General features: G+C 41.4%; 1 protein-coding gene across 2 annotated transcripts in view; it reads left to right on the forward strand.

Annotated features, from left to right (window-relative positions):
- LOC109891737 (histone deacetylase 7) overlaps positions 1–23031 on the forward strand; it is a 97005-nt gene that overhangs the window by 58163 nt on the left and 15811 nt on the right. For both annotated transcript variants that reach the window (XM_020484228.2, XM_020484233.2), the window contains exons 17-21: positions 230–285; positions 1309–1396; positions 1752–1871; positions 3227–3324; positions 21190–21308. In XM_020484228.2, coding sequence (XP_020339817.1) covers positions 230–285; positions 1309–1396; positions 1752–1871; positions 3227–3324; positions 21190–21308 — 481 coding nt within the window. The remainder of the gene's footprint in view (positions 1–229; positions 286–1308; positions 1397–1751; positions 1872–3226; positions 3325–21189; positions 21309–23031) is intronic.

The raw sequence follows: 23031 nt of genomic DNA on the forward strand, positions 1-23031 counted from the left end.
GTAACACAACTGGTCAGAATTGTCAACACTGTAACATACATTAATACACCTGGATATTGAAGCATAATGTCATTTCTGTTCATTATTTATGAACTTCACATGAAATTGGATTTTAAAAATGGCCTTTCTATATCAGTACCATTCAGTGTATTCTGAACTGATGAACATCAAATTGTAAGATGTGCTCAGAGAGAGCCAAAGTGTAACAGTTTCTATTCACATCTCACAGAATGGCTTTGCAGTGGTGAGGCCCCCTGGACACCATGCAGCCCGCTCTACCCCCTTGTAAGTACTGCACAGACGCACACACACACACACACACACACACACACACACACACACACACACACACACACACACACACACACACACACACACAGAGCCAGGAGGTCTCTAAAATAATTTCAAAGGGTTTTCCCTACACATCAAAAGCACCGTCCAAAAGTGTGTGTTATGTGTGTGTATGGAGTCTGTGCGTTACCTGCCCAAGGCTTGTGTGCATGTGTGTGTGGGTGTATGTCTGTGCATCAGTCTGAAATAGAATGCATTAGAAGGCTAACCACATTCAGCTGTGTGTGCTTGCATACGTCAGCGTATGTGTGTGTGGGTGCTTGCATGCGTGAGTGGGTTCACGCGCGATAGTGTGTGTGTACTCAGCAGTGCCTGTCACTAGTAATTTATGTGTCGATAAAGACTTACTGGAGGAAAGGAGTTGGCCGGTAGATATGATCTACAGTTCACACTCGCCGAGCTTATAGCTCCTGCTGACAACACCGCTTTCAACATTCCTCTTCTCATTTTCATACATCAACTCTTTCTCTCACACCTTCTCTGTCTCACAATATCCTACGGATATTGAGTACGAGTCAGCTTACTGTAAGTGGTTTTATGCGGAGCACACTCTCTGAAATGCGCGAGGAGGGAGGTCACGAGAAATGATTTCAGGTCACGAGAAGTTATTTCACCAGAACTTATTTGGATATGCGGAGAGTATTTTCGTCTTTGTGTTTTGCTTTTGTTTCTGTTATGGTTTTCTTTTGTCTGAGATTGTCAGATGTTTTACTTGCCGTGTCTTTTTACCATCATACATACATTGCCCCTTCGCCATTCAAACCAAGCCTAAATATGAGTGCATGTCCAGTGAAACAAAGCATGTTTGACCCATTGGCACTAATATCCTCACATCACCTAGTGTGTGTATTGTGAGGACATTCTCTGAGATGCCTTCACATTACATTGGGTGTCTTTTGTCACGTTATGGGGACATGACCTCCTGTCCTGATTAAGTCCATATGTGTCTTTCCAAAGGGGTTTCTGCTTCTTCAACTCCGTGGCCATCGCAGCCAAGCAGCTCCAGCACAAACTCAGCATCAGCAAGATCCTCATTGTGGACTGGGTGAGAGATGACCTCCATCACTGGTCCCCACATGGGAGCTTAACACTTGCTTACTTACACAACACACATATTGACCATACGCGTGGTGTCAACATTCACACTGATCTCTGCTTTTCACATGAGTCTGGGCCCGCCACGAGTCTGGGCGTTAACACAGACAGACACACACACACACACACACACACACACACACACACACACACACACACACACGTTGGAACACATGCACACTTAAATACTACCTGGTTTGTAAAGACAAATAAGATGCAAACATCCAGAGCAAGTATGAGACTGGTCAAGCGTACTACATAATTACGAGTCTGACGACCCCTTGACCTTTATCCCCAATGTGCAGGATGTTCACCATGGCAACGGTACCCAGTCAGTGTTCTACAATGACTCCAGCGTGCTGTACATCTCCCTGCATCGCTATGACAATGGCAACTTCTTCCCCGGTAGCGGTAACCCAGCCGAGGTAAGTTAGGTTGGACGATCCACCACCATGTACATCATGCTCCCCCATCAAATACATGATTGGTCTTTTCATGTGGGGGAAAAAAAGAAAACATCTGAGCCAGCACAGAACGGATTGTGTCTGCCCAATAGTCTGAAACCCCTTTAGCGTTTGTTACTACCCACTCCATTCTCACCAAATAAGGAGGATAAAAAGGGGATGTTTTACCATATTCTTCATCATGGGAGGACGGTCCATTAGATGCTATGCTGGCTTGGATGTGGCTTAGCCTTAAATGGCCCCTCGACCGCCACTGAGCTGTGTGGTAAACCTCTGGGGTCTCTGTGTCCCTCGACCACAACCCTGTGTACCTATATAACACACTAAGGGGTAGCATTGATGTCATCAGGGGTACCACAGAGAAACATCAGGGTACCCGTAATCCGCTCCAGCGTCTCTTAAACATGAAAGGAATAACAGAAAGGGGGGAGATGAAGAAAGGGGATGAAGAAGAGTAGAACAATGGAGAAAGAGAAAGAGAGGGAGAGTGACTAGTTGGCAGTGGATGGCGGAGCTCATGTGTTTTGAGTTTGCCCTGTGAACATCCCGTCTACCGAGAGAGAGTCAAGTCAGACACTCTGCAATGCACATCATCCTCACACACACGAACACACACACAAACACACACACACACACACACACACACACACACACAAAGGAAATTACTGAAATTTGTTGCCAAGAGTGTGTCACTCAGAGTCCTCACTATCTCCTCACCATGACATTGAGCGATGGCGGAGGAGTTTCAAAAGCTAAATAGCCGTTAGCAGACATTTTTAAGGCTTACTCTCCTCTTAAGATCAGGGGATCAGTTAGTATGCCACCCCACAAACGTGAGGTCAAATCAGGGAGACATCCATCAGTGAAATATAGTCTCTCGTGACAGATGTTAACATTTGGTTCTGGGTGCGGAGATTATGTGAAATATAACTAGAAACTGAATATCACCAAGTGCCGACTCAAGAATATACGTACGTCCCTGTAGTGTGTTAAAACTGGGACTTAATCTGGGTGTAGTTTTGTTGTTGCTGCGAGGGATTTATAAGCCGATTTGACAAATTGTATCAAAAATCGAAATAGTTGAGTTGATGGAGGCGTTGAATTAATGGCCAGCCGTCTTTCATTTGGAAATCGTAATCACTCCCGTATGTCATTGAAATGTGACGCGGCTTTTCCTCAATTGTAACAAATGCGCATTTTTAAACAACCATGCTGATAAGTTTGTGAACATTTGATGCAAAATATCACATGACCTTTCAACTCTCAGCACAACTTTCCATGAAGTAAGACATAACTCTCTCTCCCGCTCTGTCCAGGTTGGAGCAGGAGCAGGTGAGGGCTTCAATGTCAATGTGGCGTGGACGGGAGGCTTGGACCCTCCCATGGGCGACGCTGAATACCTGGCGGCATTCCGGTACTGTAGAGACACACACACCTAACCTACCTCCCTTTACCTCCAGCCCAATTCACATTAAAACAAAATCACAAAGATGTATATTCTAGTCAAAGCCAGGGGTGCTCGCTAATGATTCATAGGGAGTCTTACCGAACCTCTTCACTCATCCTTGAAATAACAACAGACAGCTGTGATATAACAGACATGTATGTCATGTGTTCAGGTGTTCAGGTGTTATATTGTGGTGCAAGTTGGATGTTTGTGATGCCATCCAATCCATGGGGGAATTCATGAATGAACTGAGACCAGCGTATATTAATGAACATACTTTGCTGGTGTCAAACCATATATGAAAACGTAATACATATTTTGAAAGCTGAGAAACAGCCCTTTCAAATGATATGACATGCAATCGCACCACATCAATCAAATGGTAATCAGTCAAGAGAAAACACCTTTGAAAATGTGTATCTTTGTGTGTCTTTTCCCAAACCGCTGCCATTTACACAAATTCCTAATTTTTTTTTATTTTTTATTTTACCTTTATTTAACCAGGTAGGCAAGTTGAGAACAAGTTCTCATTTACAATTGCGACCTGGCCAAGATAAAGCAAAGCAGTTCGACAGATAAAACGACACAGAGTTACACATGGAGTAAAAACAAACATACAGTCAATAATGCAGTATAAACAAGTCTATATACAATGTGAGCAAATGAGGTGAGAAGGGAGGTAAAGGCAAAAAAAGGCCATGATGGCAAAGTAAATACAATATAGCAAGTAAAATACTGGAATGGTAGTTTTGCAATGGAAGAATGTGCAAAGTAGAAATAAAAAAATAATGGGGTGCAAAGGAGCAAAATAAATAAATAAATAAAAATTAAATACAGTTGGGAAAGAGGTAGTTGTTTGGGCTAAATTTTAGGTGGGCTATGTACAGGTGCAGTAATCTGTGAGCTGCTCTGACAGTTGGTGCTTAAAGCTAGTGAGGGAGATAAGTGTTTCCAGTTTCAGAGATTTTTGTAGTTCGTTCCAGTCATTGGCAGCAGAGAACTGGAAGGAGAGGCGGCCAAAGAAAGAATTGGTCTTGGGGGTGACTAGAGAGATATACCTGCTGGAGCGTGTGCTACAGGTGGGAGATGCTATGGTGACCAGCGAGCTGAGATAAGGGGGGACTTTACCTAGCAGGGTCTTGTAGATGACATGGAGCCAGTGGGTTTGGCGACGAGTATGAAGCGAGGGCCAGCCAACGAGAGCGTACAGGTCGCAATGGTGGGTAGTATATGGGGCTTTGGTGATAAAACGGATTGCACTGTGATAGACTGCATCCAATTTGTTGAGTAGGGTATTGGAGGCTATTTTGTAAATGACATCGCCAAAGTCGAGGATTGGTAGGATGGTCAGTTTTACAAGGGTATGTTTGGCAGCATGAGTGAAGGATGCTTTGTTGCGAAATAGGAAGCCAATTCTAGATTTAACTTTGGATTGGAGATGTTTGATATGGGTCTGGAAGGAGAGTTTACAGTCTAACCAGACACCTAAGTATTTGTAGTTGTCCACGTATTCTAAGTCAGAGCCGTCCAGAGTAGTGATGTTGGACAGGCGGGTAGGTGCAGGTAGCGATCGGTTGAAGAGCATGCATTTAGTTTTACTTGTATTTAAGAGCAATTGGAGGCCACGGAAGGAGAGTTGTATGGCATTGAAGCTTGCCTGGAGGGTTGTTAACACAGTGTCCAAAGAAGGGCCGGAAGTATACAGAATGGTGTCGTCTGCGTAGAGGTGGATCAGGGACTCACCAGCAGCAAGAGCGACCTCATTGATGTATACAGAGAAGAGAGTCGGTCCAAGAATTGAACCCTGTGGCACCCCCATAGAGACTGCCAGAGGTCCGGACAGCAGACCCTCCGACTTGACACACTGAACTCTATCAGAGAAGTAGTTGGTGAACCAGGCGAGGCAATCATTTGAGAAACCAAGGCTGTCGAGTCTGCCGATGAGGATATGGTGATTGACAGAGTCGAAAGCCTTGGCCAGATCAATGAATACGGCTGCACAGTAATGTTTCTTATCGATGGCGGTTAAGATATCGTTTAGGACCTTGAGCGTGGCTGAGGTGCACCCATGACCAGCTCTGAAACCAGATTGCATAGCAGAGAAGGTATGGTGAGATTCGAAATGGTCGGTAATCTGTTTGTTGACTTGGCTTTCGAAGACCTTAGAAAGGCACGGTAGGATAGATATAGGTCTGTAGCAGTTTGGGTCAAGAGTGTCCCCCCCTTTGAAGAGGGGGATGACCGCAGCTGCTTTCCAATCTTTGGGAATCTCAGACGACACGAAAGAGAGGTTGAACAGGCTAGTAATAGGGGTGGCAACAATTTCGGCAGATAATTTTAGAAAGAAAGGGTCCAGATTGTCTAGCCCGGCTGATTTGTAGGGGTCCAGATTTTGCAGCTCTTTCAGAACATCAGCTGAATGGATTTGGGAGAAGGAGAAATGGGGAAGGCTTGGGCGAGTTGCTGTTGGGGGTGCAGTGCTGTTGTCCGGGGTAGGAGTAGCCAGGTGGAAAGCATGGCCAGCCGTAGAAAAATGCTTATTGAAATTCTCAATTATGGTGGATTTATCAGTGGTGACAGTGTTTCCTATCTTCAGTGCAGTGGGCAGCTGGGAGGAGGTGTTCTTATTCTCCATGGACTTTACAGTGTCCCAGAACTTTTTTGAGTTAGTGTTGCAGGAAGCAAATTTCTGCTTGAAAAAGCTAGCCTTGGCTTTTCTAACTGCCTGTGTATAATGATTTCTAGCTTCCCTGAACAGCTGCATATCACGGGGGCTGTTCGATGCTAATGCAGAACGCCATAGGATGTTTTTGTGTTGGTTAAGGGCAGTCAGGTCTGGGGAGAACCAAGGGCTATATCTGTTCCTGGTTCTAAATTTCTTGAATGGGGCATGTTTATTTAAGATGGTTAGGAAGGCATTTTTAAAAAATATCCAGGCATCCTCTACTGACGGGATGAGATCAATATCCTTCCAGGATACCCCGGCCAGGTCGATTAGAAAGGCCTGCTCGCAGAAGTGTTTCAGGGAGCGTTTTACAGTGATGAGTGGAGGTCGTTTGACCGCTGACCCATTACGGATGCAGGCAATGAGGCAGTGATCGCTGAGATCACTGCCTCGCTGAGATCACTTAGAGCATACTCAGTCTTCCCTATTTGGTAAGGATTGATAATCTGAAATCAGAATTGAACTGGAATGATAAAATAAGGCATATAATAACAATAATTGCCTTTTAACTTAAATGTCTTCTTATATACATTCCACTAGGCCTATATCCTAATACACAAAGAGTCAGAATTAAAAGCATGCAAGAAAGGGGAAATTACCTGTCACAATCTGAGCTACTGGGTGAAGACTAGAGCTGTGTTCGAATACCCATACTAACATACTGTATACTACATACTTAATGAGTATATACAACATACTATTAGTTCATTTTAGTATATTGTAAACGAATGGTATCGTTTCAGTTGAGCATACTAGTGCTTCGCCTGTCTACCGGAAGTTGATGCTGTTGCTATGCAAACTCTTGCTAGCTTGTTAGCATGACAAATGACTAGCTAGACATTTTACGATTTCGTTTGTGTTCATAAATTCAATCTGGAGTGCCACATTGCGCTCTGGGCGTTCTTAAATCCAGAGAGTGGACAGATTGTCCTTTTGTAAAAAAATATATATATATATCGGAGCATTCAGAGAGCACACTGGACACTCTGGCCGAGGAGTAGGGTTGATCCGAGCGTTCAACGGCAGTCAAGCACCCAAGCTATCTGAGTAATGTTGGCTAGCTACTTCCAGACACAAATGAGAGAACACCTCACTCTGACCATTTTACTCCCCCTAGCAGAGCTGGTTAGGCTGTTTTCATGTTATACAGAGTGTTGGAGACTGTAACTGTCCTGCTGGCAACCATTTAATTACGCTTTTTTTGCCCATGTGCTCTGAAATCGGAGTAGATAGCCAGAATTAACTATGTCCATTGAAACGCACAACGACTATACCACTTAGCTAAGAATGATGTGAATAATCAAGTCAATAAATGTTGTTTAGTTAGTTAGCAGATAGTTAATATGCTTCCTGGCAAGTTCGATGTATTAGTAGCCAACTAACGTTAGGTAACTAGCTAACATGCTGGTACATACTGCAGAAATGCTATGCGGTTTGTAAGGATAACGTAGCTAACAAATTGTCAGCCAACATAACGTGTAACGTAACTTATTTGAAAAGCCATTACTTTATTACATTGCTCAACATTTTCTTAACATTTGTCATAATAAGTTAAAGCAATGAATTTGTATCCGCTTTCTAAGGACTTCGGCTGCATATTTTCCACCATTTTCTTCAATTCTGAAAATGATGTGAAGCCACGCCCATTTCCTGAAGAATTGCATTATGGGCCCTAAAAGCACGGAAATAGTGTCCACTTCTTGTATACTTCATATTTTGGAGAATTTAGTACGGCATCTGGGAACTTTTGGCATATTAGCTATATCCATACTATGACCAATAAGCATAGTACAGTTGAAGTCAGAAGTTTATATACACCTTAGACAAATGCATTTAAACTCAGTTTTTCACAATTCCTGGCATTTAATCCTAGTAAAAATTCCCTGTTTTAGGCCAGTTAGGATCACAACTTTATTTTAAGAATGTGAAATGTCAGAATAATAGTAGAGAGAATTATTCAGCTTTTAGTTCTTTCATCACATTCCTAGTGGGTCAGAAGATTACATACACTTAATTAGTATTTGGTAGCATTGCATTTAAATAGTTTAACTTGGGTCAAACTTTTCAGGGTAGCCTTCCACAAGCTTCCCACAATAAGTTGGGTGAATTTTGGCCCATTCGTCCTGACAGAGCTGGTGTAACTGAGTCAGGTTTGTAAGCCTCCTTGCTTGCACACGCTTTTTCAGTTCTGCCCACAAATTTTCTATGGGATTGAGGTCAGAGCTTTGTGATGGCCACTCCAATAACTTGACTTTCTTATCATTAAGCCATTTTGCCACAACTTTGTAAGTATACTTGGGGTCATTGTCCATTTGGAAGAGCCAGTTGCAACCAAGCTTTAACTTCTTGACTGATGTCTTGAGATGTTGCTTCAATATATCCACATCATTTTCCTACCTCATGATGCCATCTATTTTGTGAAGTGCACCAGTCCCTCCAGCAGCAAAGCACCCCCACAACATGATGCTGCCACCCCCGTGCTTCACGGTTGGGATCCACCTTTTTCCTCCAAACATAACAATGGCCATTATGGCCAAACAGTTCTAATTTTGTTTCATCAGACCAGACCAAAAAGTACGATCTTTGTCCCTATGTGCACTTGCAAACCGTAGTCTGGCTTTTTTATGACGGTTTTGTAGCAATGGCTTCTTCCTTGCTGAGCGGCCTTTCAAGTTATGTCGATATAGGACTCATTTTACTGTGGATATAGATACTTTTGTACCTGTTTTCTCCAGCATCTTCACAAGGTCCTTTGCTGTTGTTCTGGGATTAATTTGCACTTTTCGCTCCAAAGTACGTTCATCTCTAGGAGACAGAACGCGTCTCCTTCCTGAGTGGTATGACGGCTGCGTGGTCCCATGGTGTTTATACTTGCGTACTATTGTTTGTACAGATGAACGTGGTACCTTCAGGAGTTTGGAAATTTGGAGTTTGGAAATTACTCCTAAGGATGAACCAGACAAGGTAGGCCTTGAAATACATCCACAGGTACACCTCCAATCGACTCAAATGATGTCAATTATCCTATCAGGATCTTCTAAAGCCATGACATAATTTTCTGGAATTATTCTGGAATTTGCCAAGCTGTTTAAAGGCACAGTCAACTTAGTGTTGAAAAACTAGTTTTAAAAAATATATTTTTTTAAATTTTAGCCCCTTTTCTCCCCAATTTCATGGTATCCAATTGTTGTTAGTAATTACTATCTTGTCTCATCGCTACAACTCCCGTACGGGCTCGGGAGAAATGAATGTCAAAAGCCATGCGTCCTCCGAAACACAACCCAACCAAGCCGCACTGCTTCTTAACACAGTGAGCCTCCAACCTGGAAGCCAGCCGCACCAATGTGTCAGAGGAAACACTGTGCACCTGGCTACCGCCACAGGAGGACAACGCTAGGACATTTGTGCGTCGCCCCACGGACCTCCCGGTCGCGGCTGGCTGCGACAGAGCCTGTGTACTGTCTTTTATTTATTTATTTGTATTTTTTTTAAATGTAGGGTGTAGATCAGCTTTAATATTGCAGATAGATCGTAGCTTCCATTCATGTAATTGTCTGCATTATTTCCAATACCCCATATATTTTTTTGTAAATATATATATAACACACATACACACTGTACACATACATATAAATACACACACACACACATATACAGTTTAAGTCGGAAGTTTACATACACCTAGGTTGGAGTCATTAAAACACGTTTTTGCCAGAGGTTCGATATTTAGATTTTGGAGCCCTCTTCCAGTTCAACCTATAGAAAACACAAAGGCACATCATAAGTTCAGGCAATTGTGGTCACTTTTCCAAACATGAGATGTGATATGCAAGGATAAATGTATCCTTGTTAATGTTTTTAAACATGTGTTTATGTCATTCACAAAGGAGGACAATTTCATTCTGTGTTAAGAAAAGTGAGGGATGCTTTTTCCTTTCCATCCTAAACTCCTGCACTTCTATGAGAAGCATTGGAAGCTCTACTAAACATAATTGTTCAATTTAGTAATAAATACACATGAAAGGCCATTTCAACTGGGGAACACATTGCTTTTTTGGAGAAACAGCCTCATAAATGAAAGAATTTAAGGACATTATATTCATTATCCACCCTAGTGATTCAAGATGAAGGACATGCATCTCATCAGTACATTTCCATCATGTCATTCTCAACATATCCCTAATGATAGCAAAGTTACAATCTTTCCCTTTATTTACACTCTCTGTGTGATTTTTCGTTGGAGTCCTGTGTCGCCATGACTATGACAGGCTAGCTTGACTGGAGCTAACATTAGTTTATCTGGTGCTTCTCTCTTCAATTTTCAGTTGGCTCTTTCAATCAACTGGCAAGAGCCACTATAGAGCGAGAGCACAAGAAGCTATTTTTCAGGGAAAATCGCTATTTGCTGTTTGTTTTGTCGCTAGAAATCGCTAGATTACGTTTTGCCAGAGCTGCGATGACATCAGCCAATTTAACTTGCTGTGGCACAGCTGCCATTAACACCATATAAACTCTTTGTGCCAAAACTCCCCAAAGGCAGCCTGAAAAGTAGCCAGTAAAGGGATGGGGTTTGAAAACGTGTTAAATATAGCGACAAAGTCACTAAATTGGCAACACTGCGTAAACTAGGCACTAGAGCGAGCTGCTCCCTCTGTGGGCCGAAACAAGCATAACATCCCTTGACTATAAATACGTGATAACAAAATGCAGAAGATTAGGCTACTGTACTATATACAGTACCTTCAGAAAATATTTATACCTCTTAACCTACTCCACATTTTGTGTGTTACAGCCTGAATTCAAAATGGATTAAATATATTTTTTTCCTCACCCTTCGACTGTACACACAATACTCCATAATGACAAAATGAAACATGTTTTTAGAAATGTTTGCAAATGTATTGAAAATAAAATTTAAAAAAAATGTACGTAAGTATTCACATCCCTGAGTCAATACTTTGTAGAAGCACATTTGGAAGTGATTACAGCTGTGAGTCTTTATTGGTAAGTTTCAAAGAAATTTCCACACCTGGATTTTGCAAAATTTGCCCATTGTTCTTTTCAAAATTCTTCAAGCTCTGTCAAATTGGTTGTTGATCATTGCTAGAAAACCATTTTCAAGTCTTGTCATAGATTTTCAAGTAGATTTCAGTCAAAACTGTAACTTGGCCACACAGGAACATTCACTGACTTCTTGGTAAGCAACTCCAGTGCACATTTGGCCTTGTGTTTTAGGTTATTGTCCTGCTGAAAATGTCTAGTGGAAAGCAAACTGAACCAGGTTTTCTTCTAGGATTTTCCTGTACTTAGCTCCATTCAGTTTATTTTTTATCCTGAAAAACTGTCCAGTCCTTTACAATTACAAGCACACCCATGATGCAGCTACCACTATGCTTGAAAATATGGAGAGTGGTACTCAGTAATGCGTTATATTGGATTTCCCCCAAACGTAACACTTTGTATTCAGGTCAAAAAGTTAATTGCTTTGCCACATTTTTTGGAATATTACTTTTGCAAACAGGATGCATGTTTGGGAGTTTTTAAATTCTGTACGGGCTTTCTTCTTTTCACTCTGACAATTAGGTTATTAATATTGTGGAGTAACTAGAATGTTGTTGATTCATCCTCAGATTGTTCCTATCACAGCTTTTAAACTGTAACTTTGAAAGTCACCATTGTCCTTCCTCTCCGGCAACTAGGTCAGGAAAGACGCCTGTATCTTTGTAGTGACAAGGTGTATTAATAACTTCACCATGCTCAAAGGGATATTCCATGTCTGCTCAATAGGTGCCCATATTTGTGAGGCATTGGAAAACCTCCCTAGTCTTTGTGGTTGAATCTGTGTTTGATATGCACTGCTCAACTAAGCACAAGAGCAAGGGGTCCAGAGATGAGGTAGCCATTCAAAAATCATATTAAACACTATTATTGCACACCGAGTGAGTCCATACAACTAATTATGTGACTTGTTAAGCAAACGTTTACTCCTGAACTTCTTTAGGCATGCCATAAAAAAGGGGTTGAATAAGTATTGACTGAAGACATTTCAGCTTTTCATTTTGAATTAATTTGTTAAAAGAAATTTGAAAAACATAATTCCACTTTGACATTATGGGATATTGTGTGTAGGCTAGTGACAAAAAGTATATACATTTAATCCATTTTAAATTCAGGCTGTAACACAAAATGTGGGAAACTTCAAGGGGTGTGAATACTTTCTGAGTCTCACATTCTCCCATATGTCTGGTTGGCAACACAGGGGACCCAAACATGAGCAAGAAACAGTATTACCATTTTTTCACAGCAACTATTTCCCTTTTTCTCTGATGTTACAGACAAACTTGGAGCAATAATAGTAGCCTAACAATAGAGGCCTGACTTTATCAGAAACTTGCTCACAGATGTATATAAACACATCAATACCAGCCAACCTCTTTTGACCTCAGTGGGTCTATTTATGTAAGGGAGTGTGTACACGTATTACTATAAAATGGGTTTCCATGGCCGAGCAGCCGCACACAAGCCTAAGATCACCATGCGCAATACCTAGCATCGGCTGGAGTGGTGTGAAGCTCGCCGCCATTGGACTCTGGAGCAGTGGAAACGCGTTCTCTGGAGTGATGAATCACACTTCAACATTTGGAAGTCCGACGGACTAATCTGGGTTTGGCGGATGCCGGGAGAACGCTACCTGCCCAATGCATAGCGTCAACTGTAAAGTTTGGTGGAGGAGGAATAATGGTCCCTTAGTTCCAGTGAAGGGATATCTTAACACTACAGCATACAATGGCATTCTAGATGATTCTGTGCTTCCAACTTTGTGGCAACAGTTTGGGGAAGGCCCTTTTCTGTTTTAGCGTGACAATGCCCCCGTGCATAAAGCGAGGTCCATACAGACATGGTTTGTCGAGGTCAGTGTGGAAGAACTTGACTTGTCTGAACAGAGCCCTGAACACCTTTGGGATAAATTGGAACGCCGACTGTGAGCCAGGTGTAATAGCCCAACATCATTGCCTGACCTCACTGATGCTCGTGGCTGAATGGAAGCAAATGACAAGATCTAAATCAAATCAAATCAAACTTATTTGCCACATGCTCCGAATACAACAAGTGTCGACTTTACCATGAAATGCTTACTTACAAGCCCGTAACCAACAGTGCAGTTCAAGAAGAAGAAAATATTTACCAAGTAGACTAAAATAAAAAGTAACAATAAAAGTAACACAATAAGAATAACAATAACGAGGCTTTATACACGGGGCACCGTCAGTGTGCAGGGGTACAGGCTAGTTGAGGTAATCTGTACATGTAGGTTGGGGCGAAGTGACTATGCATAGGTAACACACAAACAGAGAGTAGCAGCAGTGTACAAGAGGGAGGGAGGGGGTCAATGTAAATTATCCGGTGGCGATATTTATGAATTGTTCAGCAGTCAAATTACTTGTGGGTAGAAGCTGTTGAGGAGCCTTTTGGTCCTAGGGGGAAATCCTTCCCAGAAAAGGGGAGGCTGTTTTAGCAGCAAAGGGGGGAACAACTCCATATTAATGCCCATGATTCTGGAACAAGATGTTTGATGAACAGGTGTCCATATACTTTTGGTCATGTAGTGTATTGAGTACATTTTTTAAGGATTTGCGTAACTTCAAAATAAGTCATATAAAAAGTATCTCTTCAATCCATTCAATTTGAGTTGAGACATGTTGGATCTACACATGTTTTGAGACACGGGCAATGTTATGCAATTTATTTAATTAATTTAGGAAATATTTAAATAACAGATGCTGTATAGTAAGCAGAAAAAGGCAAAGAAGCTGAACAGCAATGATGACAATGAACCACATTGTTCTTCATTGAAAAAAGCGCATTTATGCTAGGTATGCAAGAGAGCTACTAAAAACTCACTATATGAATACTATAGAGATTTTGATTAATGATAATACTATACAAGTACTATTGAGTATTATTACAGAAAACATCTGGCAGGAAATCTTATAAAAAATATTATATAAGGAGAGAGATATTATAGGACGCTATAAGCCCACTATAGGTTACTATAGAAATCCTATAATATCCTATAGGAATACTATAGTTATTTTCTGTAAAGGGGGGCACAGAATATTCTCGTCCTAGTCCATTGTGAATTGATACTACAGTTTATTAAATAGCACAGGCTACAGTAACGAGCAGTAAGCGGTGGAGTGTTGACAGTCAACATTGTTGACAGGAGCCTAGGATACTATTTTCGATTGAATGTTTCTTAGGTAAATGGATAAGAGACACTTTTTGGAAATAGGGATGGATACGAGCCGAATGGAGTATGTACTGCAGGTAGGCCTATTTTCATTATGAATAATGCCAAAGAATGTAGACCATTTAGAAACCGGTAACACTTTGTTTAAATAGTCCATCTGTAGATGCTCTACAGACTATCACTAACATTTCAGCTAACTATCTACTAACCCTAGCCCTAACCTGAACCCTTATCCTCATCCTAAATTCAACCCTAGCCCTAACATTAACCCTTATTCTAAACCGAACCCTATCCTTAGCAAGCAGTTGCTTATTAACAGATAGTTTGTTGATAGTATGACTATCCGGACTATCCAAATAAAGTGTGACCTAGAAATATTTTATAGATAGGCTCCTTGGCTAATGCATGGCCAGGTTAAGAAATACACGCAACTTGTTGCTGTTGAAGCAGCTTTCGCTGTAATAGGCCTAGGGAACGGGTAGCCTACTGACAACATGTTTTTTTTTATCACATGAAACAGAAAACAAGCAATTGTAACAGAAAAACAACTTAAATGCTTCTAAATAGGGTCAACGGTATCAGTCATCTTTCATACCATGATGGGCTTATGGACATGTAGCCTACATGTGGGGTTTTACGCATATCCAAAATAATAACAGTATCTGGCTAAAATAATTTGTCCGCTCACATTTTGTGTTGGACAATGGCGCTGGCTTAACGGCTGCCGGAAATAGAGCCCATGGTGTAAATCCATGCCACTGTATGGAAGTGCGTCCCAATGTCTTTTTTTCCCTGTGCACCGCACTTTCCACTTCATTCAAGCCACAGCCCCTGAATGAATAGCTGCTCGGTTTGCAGCATAATGAACTTTGAGCGTTCCTGTCAGCGGTGTTGGCTCGCCACCAGGCCATTAAACAGTATGTGAGGTCTGTATGGTGCATACACACACCGTGGGTGGGCCAAGCTCGTCAAACTCACGATGCTAACGGATAAAGCCGTGCTGTACCGTTACAAGCTATCGGTTTCAACAGGCAGACGCTAGGCCCAATGTTTGCCCTTAGCATACTATGCTATTTGCTAACTATCTGAGAACCACTTAGGCAGTATAGTCTGTGTTGGTTCACTGGATGTATAAAAGGAAAAATGAAACTGGAAAATGTTCCTTAGTTTAAGTGAATGTTAACTAGCAACTCTACCTTCGTTTTGTGTACAGGTAGTTCCCAGTAATCTAGCAAATCTCACGTAGTTATCAATACAGGTGTTTGTTACCTAGATGTTACCTACGACAGATGTTACCTCGTAACTTAGTAACTTTTTCTACTGTAATGTTTTCTTAGCTCTCAGTACAGGTGTATGTTACCAACAACCTTTTATTTTTTTAATTTTTTTACAGTATCTCTCAATACATGTAGATGTTACCTAGCAAGTGTTTATTGTATGCCTATAGGCTATATCCTGGTGTGGAATTGGCAAATCCTATTGTAAAATCCCAGGAGTTCCCCCCACCGTAATCCACCAACAAACACTGTAAAGCAATATATTGTCGACTCGGTGCAAGAAAGATCTCTGTGACTGAGCCACTTTTCAACTAGACTTCCTGTACAGCCAGACAAGATGCACCCAATTTGAAAAGTTTCTGCAATGGCCATAAATGTAGTAAGTGCAGTGACTGGTTCCATTCTTCCTGCCATCTTCCTAATTTGATTCATATTCATGATTGAGATTTCAATCTCCCAGTTAGAAGCATATGTATTGGTGCATAGACATGGACCGGTTCTGTTTATTTCACATCTTGCCATTCAGAGGGTGAGGGATCTTGGGTTGCCTCCAAAATGGCAACCTCTTCTGTATATAGTGTGTGTGTGTGTGTGTGAGGGGGGGGGGGGGGGGGGAATAGTGTGTGTCAAAGGGGAAGGGGTAGATTCTGGTTGAAAAGGATTTGAAGTGGTTTGGGGGGATTTCGGTATAATCTGGTGGATTCCTTTGGAGTTGGGGGGTAAAACGTACTGTGTGTATGTGGTACTAGGCAGGAGGGTCAGGTAAAGGGGCTGTATGTGGGGGCGTAGGGGGTCATTGGCAGGGGTTAGAATCTGATGAGGTAGTGTTTTTTATGGGTGGGGGTTGATATAGCCTGGTGGATTTTTGTTAAGCTTGGTGGGAGGGGGGTCGTACTTGTGAGTGTGCATTGAAGAGGAAGTGTGTGTGTTTGTTGGTGTGGTTGTGTGCGGGTGTGCACAACCATGTGTATCTGCGTGTATATGTGTGCGTGCACGTCTGTATGTATTTGTGCGTGTACATTCATGTGTGTGTATGAGGAGGTGCACCCCCACAACACAGGCTGCAGGGTCTGGTAGTGCATGGCGGGGGAAAATGGGGGGGGGGGGGGGGCGTGGGAGGGGTGCATTGTTAGGGAATCCAAAGACGGCGTAATTAAGCCCAATGGATACCAGATGGCTGGCTGTCAGTGACGTGAGAAGAGGGACGAGCCCCTAATGGGAACCAGCCGCCCGCCGAAACGCTTTGAACTGGCGGCCGGAGAGAGAGAGAGAGAGAGAGAGAGAGAGGGAAAGAGAGAGGGGAGAGAGAAGGAGGGAGGGAAAGAGAGAGAGGGGGAGGAGGGGAGGGACAGAAAGAGAGAGGAAGAGAGAAGGTGGAAGGAGAGAGGAGGAGGCAGGGACGGAGGGGGGGATGGAGAGAGAAAGAGAGAAGGAGATGGCGGGGGAGAGAAAGAGGTAGCGAGAGGAATCACAGCATGGGCCGTGTGTGCTAGCTTAAATCACTAGCGGCAGCAGCAATGAGAGGAAGAGGAAGAAGGGAAGAGGAGGAGGTGGAGAAGAACAAGGGAAGTGGTCCCAGAAGATGAAAATAGAGAGTCTGTGCTGGCATCATCGACAAATACTCCCCTCTGGACATCACTCTCTCTTGGTCCTGATGGTTTTCATCTGTTTGGTAGCACTTTACATAAACTACATGCCAAGCAGGGCAACTTTAACTACTTTGGTAAACACGGTAACCAGAATGTATCCTAGTAGGTACTCAAGTATTACATGCAACTGCATATAAGATACATAAAACAATTATTACATTTCAAGGAAGTGGCCAAATGTTCTTTTTAATGAAGTTTAGTGACTGTTATCAAACAGAGATATGTAAATGATGTGTAACTATCGTTCGGCTACATGGTATCTGTGCAACTTGATGTAATGTTTGTACATCTATTATGTGAGGCTGGAGTATATATATATATATATATATATATATATATATATATATTAACCTTTATTTAACTACGCAAATCAGTTAAGAACAAATTCTTCAAAACAATGACGGCCTACCCCGGCCGACGCTGGGCCAATTGTGCGCCGCCCTAGGGGACTCCCAATCACAGCCAGTTTGGACACAGCCTGAATTCAAACCAGGGTGTCGGTAGGGACGCCTCTAGCACTGAGATGCAGTGCTTTAGACCGCTGCACCACTCGGGACATTGTGTCACAATGGGTATGTTACCTAGGAGTTTGTTGAAACGGTTGAGACAGTTGGACTGATCAATGGTAGCCTGGTTCTGGATTTATTTGTGCTGTTTCGCAATGACCATAGGTGTTGGCAAGACCGCACAAACTGATCTGGGACCAAGTTAGATCTGTGGAACATGGGGTTTAATTTGACCATGTCACTTCAAAATGTTACCCAAATGTGACTTGGTAGTCAGTGATTTATTTGTGAATTGCCTTGTCATGTGGTCATACACATACTGTACATCTCTCCCAACCAAAAATGTTACATCCTGCTTTACTCTTCAAGAGCATGTCATATACAGTAAGCAATAAAGCACAGCGTGTTTTGTGTGTCATGAGAGGCTAGGGTGTGAAATAGGGTTGGGCGGTATCCAGATTTTCATATCGTCATACCGTCCTTCTTTCATCTCGGGATTTATGGCATTACCGGTTTAGTACACATGGGGGCACCAGAGAAACGAACAGATAGGCAGAGAACGGAGAGGAGGATCAAAGTCAAGGAAATCAAGATAGCAACTTTGCCTTCTCAAACACGTCAGAAACTAACACAATAGGATGCCACGTCACAGTATTAACTCAGCTACGTACCTAGATAGCAAGTTAAACTAGGGGTCATGTTAACACATAACACATTCTGCATTTTTCACGCCAGAAAAATATATAAAACGCATAAGAAATAGTTTGCTGTGTTTTGTAAACACAGATCTAAAATGCTTCTCATTGTAATTTCTGCTCGGCATCAGACTCATTTTGTGCTTCAGCTGCACTTCTAAACTCGGATGAGAATTCACAACTGGCTTTCTATCAGCAGACAGAGCTCAGACTGATGTGTAGCTTCTTTTCTCCTGTACTTTTCTCAGTGTAGCCAGCCTATTTTTCTCTGGTAAAAAATGCTAAATAAAATTTACGCAAAACATTAGGAAATGTAGCTTGCTACATTCTTTCTATGATAAGCTTATACATTAGACATATGAAGGCCATGCATAGTTTTTGACAAAAAAAAGACCTTGCTTTTTCATTGTAAGCTCATCTACTTGTGTGGTTGCTAGCCAAATAGCATTGCACTTCTTTTGTCAGCTGATGAAAATGAAGATATATTATGTAACATATTTTCTGTGAAGGAAAACTATAGACTATAGTTGCACGTCCCTGATCACTCTATTGAAGCAGAAAAACACTGTTGACTTTCAACATAAAACGCGACCCCATGTGACACAGCTTTACTCATCTGCTCCCGCTTTCTCCCATTGTGCTATTTACAAACAAACACGTGACAAACACGTGACTGGCTCAACTGTGCTGGTGAACTAAGTACGCTACATAACGTAAATTAATAATACTAATAATAATGTGACAGTTGAAATAAGAACGTGATCTGCTTCATCTCCTAATGAATTGCACAAGTTGACTGCAGGTATTTACTTAAAAAAATAGCTACAAATATTCAAATGTATTGAAAAGCTTCAAAGAAATAGTTACAACGGTATTGACGATATTGAAAAACTGTCCCGTGGCTATTTCCAAATACCCCGGTATAGAGTATATATGGTACAGTTGAAGTCGGACGTTTACATACACCGTAGCCAAATACGGTTAAACTCAGTTTTTCACAATTCCTGACATTTAATCCTAGTAAAAATTCTCTGTTTTTGGTCAGTTAGGATCACCACTTTTATTTTAAGAATGTGAAATATCAGAATAATAGTAGAGAGAATGATTTATTTCAGCTTTTCTTTCTTTCATCACATTCCCAGTGGGTCAGAAGTTTACATACACTCAATTAGTATTTGGTAGCATTGCCTTTAAATTGTTTAATTTGGATCAAACAACTTTGGAAGTATGCTTGGGGTCATTGTCCATTTGGAAGACCCATTTGCGATCAAGCTTTAACTTCCTGACTGATGTCTTTATGTTGCTTCAATATATCCACATACTTTTCCTACCTCATGATGCCATCTATTTGCACCAGCCCCTCCTGCAGCAAAGCACCCCCACAACATGATGCTGCCACCCCCGTGCTTCACGGTTGGGATTTTGTTCTTCTGCTTGCAAGCCTCCCCCTTTTTCCTCCAAACAGAACGATGGTCATTATGGCCAAACAGTTCTATTTTTGTTTCATCAGACCAGAAGACAGACCAGAAAGTACGATCTTTGTCCCTTTGTGCAGTTGCAAACCATAGTCTGGCTTTTTCTATGGCGGTTTTGGAGCAGTGGCTTCTTCCTTGCTGAGCGGCCTTTCAGGTTATGTCGATATAGGACTCGTTTTACTGTGGATATAGATAATTTTGTACCTGTTTACTCCAGCATCTTCACAAGGTCGTTTACTGTTGTTCTGTGATTGATTTACACTTTTCACTCCAAAGTACGTTCACCTCTAGGAGACAGAACACGTCTCCATTCTGAGCGGTATGATGGCTGCATGGTCCCATGGTGTTTATACTTGCGTACTATTGTTTGTACAGATGAACGTGGTACCTTCAGGCGTTTGGAAATTGCTCCCAAGGATGAATCAGACTTGTGGAGGTCTACAATTCTTTTTCTGATGTCTTGGCTGATTTCTTTTGATTTTCCTATCAAGCAAAGAGGCACTGAGTTGGAAGGTAGGCCTTGAAGTACATGCACAGATACACCTCCAATTGACTCAAATGATATCAATTAGCCTATCAGAAGCTTCTAAAACCATGACGTAAATGTTCTGGAATTTTCCAAGCTGTTTAAAGGCACATTCAACTTAGTGCATCTAAACTTCTGACCCACTGGAATTGTGATACAGTGAATTATAAGTTAAATAATGTCTGTAAACACTTGTTGGAAAATTACTTGTGTCCTGCACAAAGTAGATGTCCTAACCGACTTGCCAAAACTATAGTTTTGAAAATTGTGGAGTGGTTGAAAAATTTGCTTTAATGACTCCAACCTAAGTGTATGTAAACGTCCGACTTCAACTGTATACCGCCCAAGCCTGGTGTGAAATGTACAGTCAGTTAAAGGGTCAAAGTCACATATAGGATGCTATTCTCTTGTGACCCTGAAGAATCGTGTTAAGCTCTTGCTAGCAACTACATTCGTCTGTCACACAGGCTCAGAAATGACTTTCTCACGTGGATACATCCTCTCCTAATATCTAACTACTATTTTCGTGACACTTTCTATGAATACCTTGCATTATAAGCACATTTACTACGCCTAATGAGCTATGCTGTTTTAAATTATTTTGAGACGATTTAGGAAAACGTACTAGTTTGAAGTGCCTGACCCACAACAGTGTTGAAGACTTGAACAACTTTTTCTTGTCAATGGGGTTTAATGGTCTGATTTCTCTCTCTCCTGTATGTCTCCAGGACTGTGGTGATGCCGATTGCCCACGAGTTCTCTCCTGACATGGTGCTGGTCTCATCTGGTTTCGATGCCATCAAGGGACATCCGGCGCCGCTGGGGGGCTACAAAGTGTCGGCCAAGTGTAAGCTCACGAAACACCTCGTCAGTTCCTTACGGAATCACATGCAGTGACACGCATGCAAATAGACGTTTGAGCGTACGCACACACACATTCAAAAGTTCATGCGATCCCACATTATGACATTTTTCTTGTAGTTGACAAGCATAGTTGAGACTTAATGGAAGTGTTTTTGTAAATACTAATCCTCTCCTAATATCTAACTACTTTATAACAATGCTTTATTTATTTTTTTTACAGTACATACAGTATATTTATAGCTAGAGAGTTAGGGGAGTCAGAAATGTAACCGTGGTAAAATAAACTTGCCCAAATTGAGTAGCCTATGCTACAGTTTGTTTAAAGTAGTGTTCAATAATCACATGTTGGCAGCCATCTTTGATTCCTTGGTGTTTTCCCATGTCAAAGCAAATCAAAAGGATTGATGTAGCAAAGTACTCAAATTGTTCTCTATTATTGCTTTTATTCAAATGAGTGTTATCACCTGTGGGAATTTAAATACCAATCATTCAGATGGTTTATTTTCAAACCTTTCCCTTTTAGCTAGCACAATAAGAATCAAGCTAGCTGTCTTTAGTGGTTCACCATTGGTTTTTAGCTCAGCCAATCCAAAACGGCTTGATTCGAATAGGTATAAAATACAGTTAAAATGTGATCTTACAGGTTGAAATGAACCTTCTAAATTGTTCTAAACTGTTCTAAGAGCAACCTATTTCTACCTCATCCTCACTATCTTAAGAGTTCTACTTCGTCGATCAGACGGTTTTTTATTTCACAGGGTTTATTCAGTAGTTTCGTCTGTATTTGTTCCTGACAAAGAGCCAACAGTGTCAGTCTTGGCTGATTTGATGTTTATGTCTGAGCAGGAAGTCGCCCCACTGTGTATGATGATGTCATATCGCTAAGTCTACTTTGTAAAAACAAGTTTTCACTTTGTCATTATGGGGCATTGTGTGTAGATGGGTGAGGAAAAAAATGAGATTTTATCCATTTTGAATTCAGGCTGTAACACAACAAAATGTGGAGTAAGTCAAGTTTTCACTTTGTCATTATCGGGTATTGTGTGTAGACAAGTGAGAGAAAAAATGTATTTGATCCATTTTGAATTCAAGCTCTAACACAAAAGGTGGAATAAATCAAGTGGTATACAGTGTCTTCAGAAAGTATTCATACCCCTTGACTTATTCCATGTTCAAAATGAATAAAACATTTATAAAATTGTTTTTTTCTCACACAATAACCCCATAATAACAAAGTGAAAACTTGTTTTAGAAATTTGAGCAAATTTATAGAAAATGAAATACAGAAATATCTCATTTACATACTTATTCACACCTCTGAGTCAATACATGTTAGAATCACCTTTGGCAGCAATTACAGCTGTGCATCTTTATGGGTAAGTCATTGAAAAGCTTTGCACACCTGGATTGTACAATTTTTTGCCCATTCTTTTCAAAATTCTTCAAGTTATGTCAAATTGATTGTTAATCATTGCTAGACAGCCATTTTAAAGTCTTGCCATAGATTTTTAAGCAGATTTAAGTCAAAACTGTAACTATGCCACTCAGAAACATTCACGCTTCTTGGTAAATCAAATCAAATCAAATTTATTTATATAGCCCTTCGTACATCAGCTGATATCTCAAAGTGCTGTACAGAACCCCAGCCTAAAACCCCAAACAGCAAGCAATGCAGGTGTAGAAGCACGGTGGCTAGGAAAAAACTC

Source organism: Oncorhynchus kisutch, linkage group LG1, assembly GCF_002021735.2.
Source record: "Oncorhynchus kisutch isolate 150728-3 linkage group LG1, Okis_V2, whole genome shotgun sequence".
Classification (NCBI taxonomy): Eukaryota; Metazoa; Chordata; class Actinopteri; order Salmoniformes; family Salmonidae; genus Oncorhynchus; species Oncorhynchus kisutch.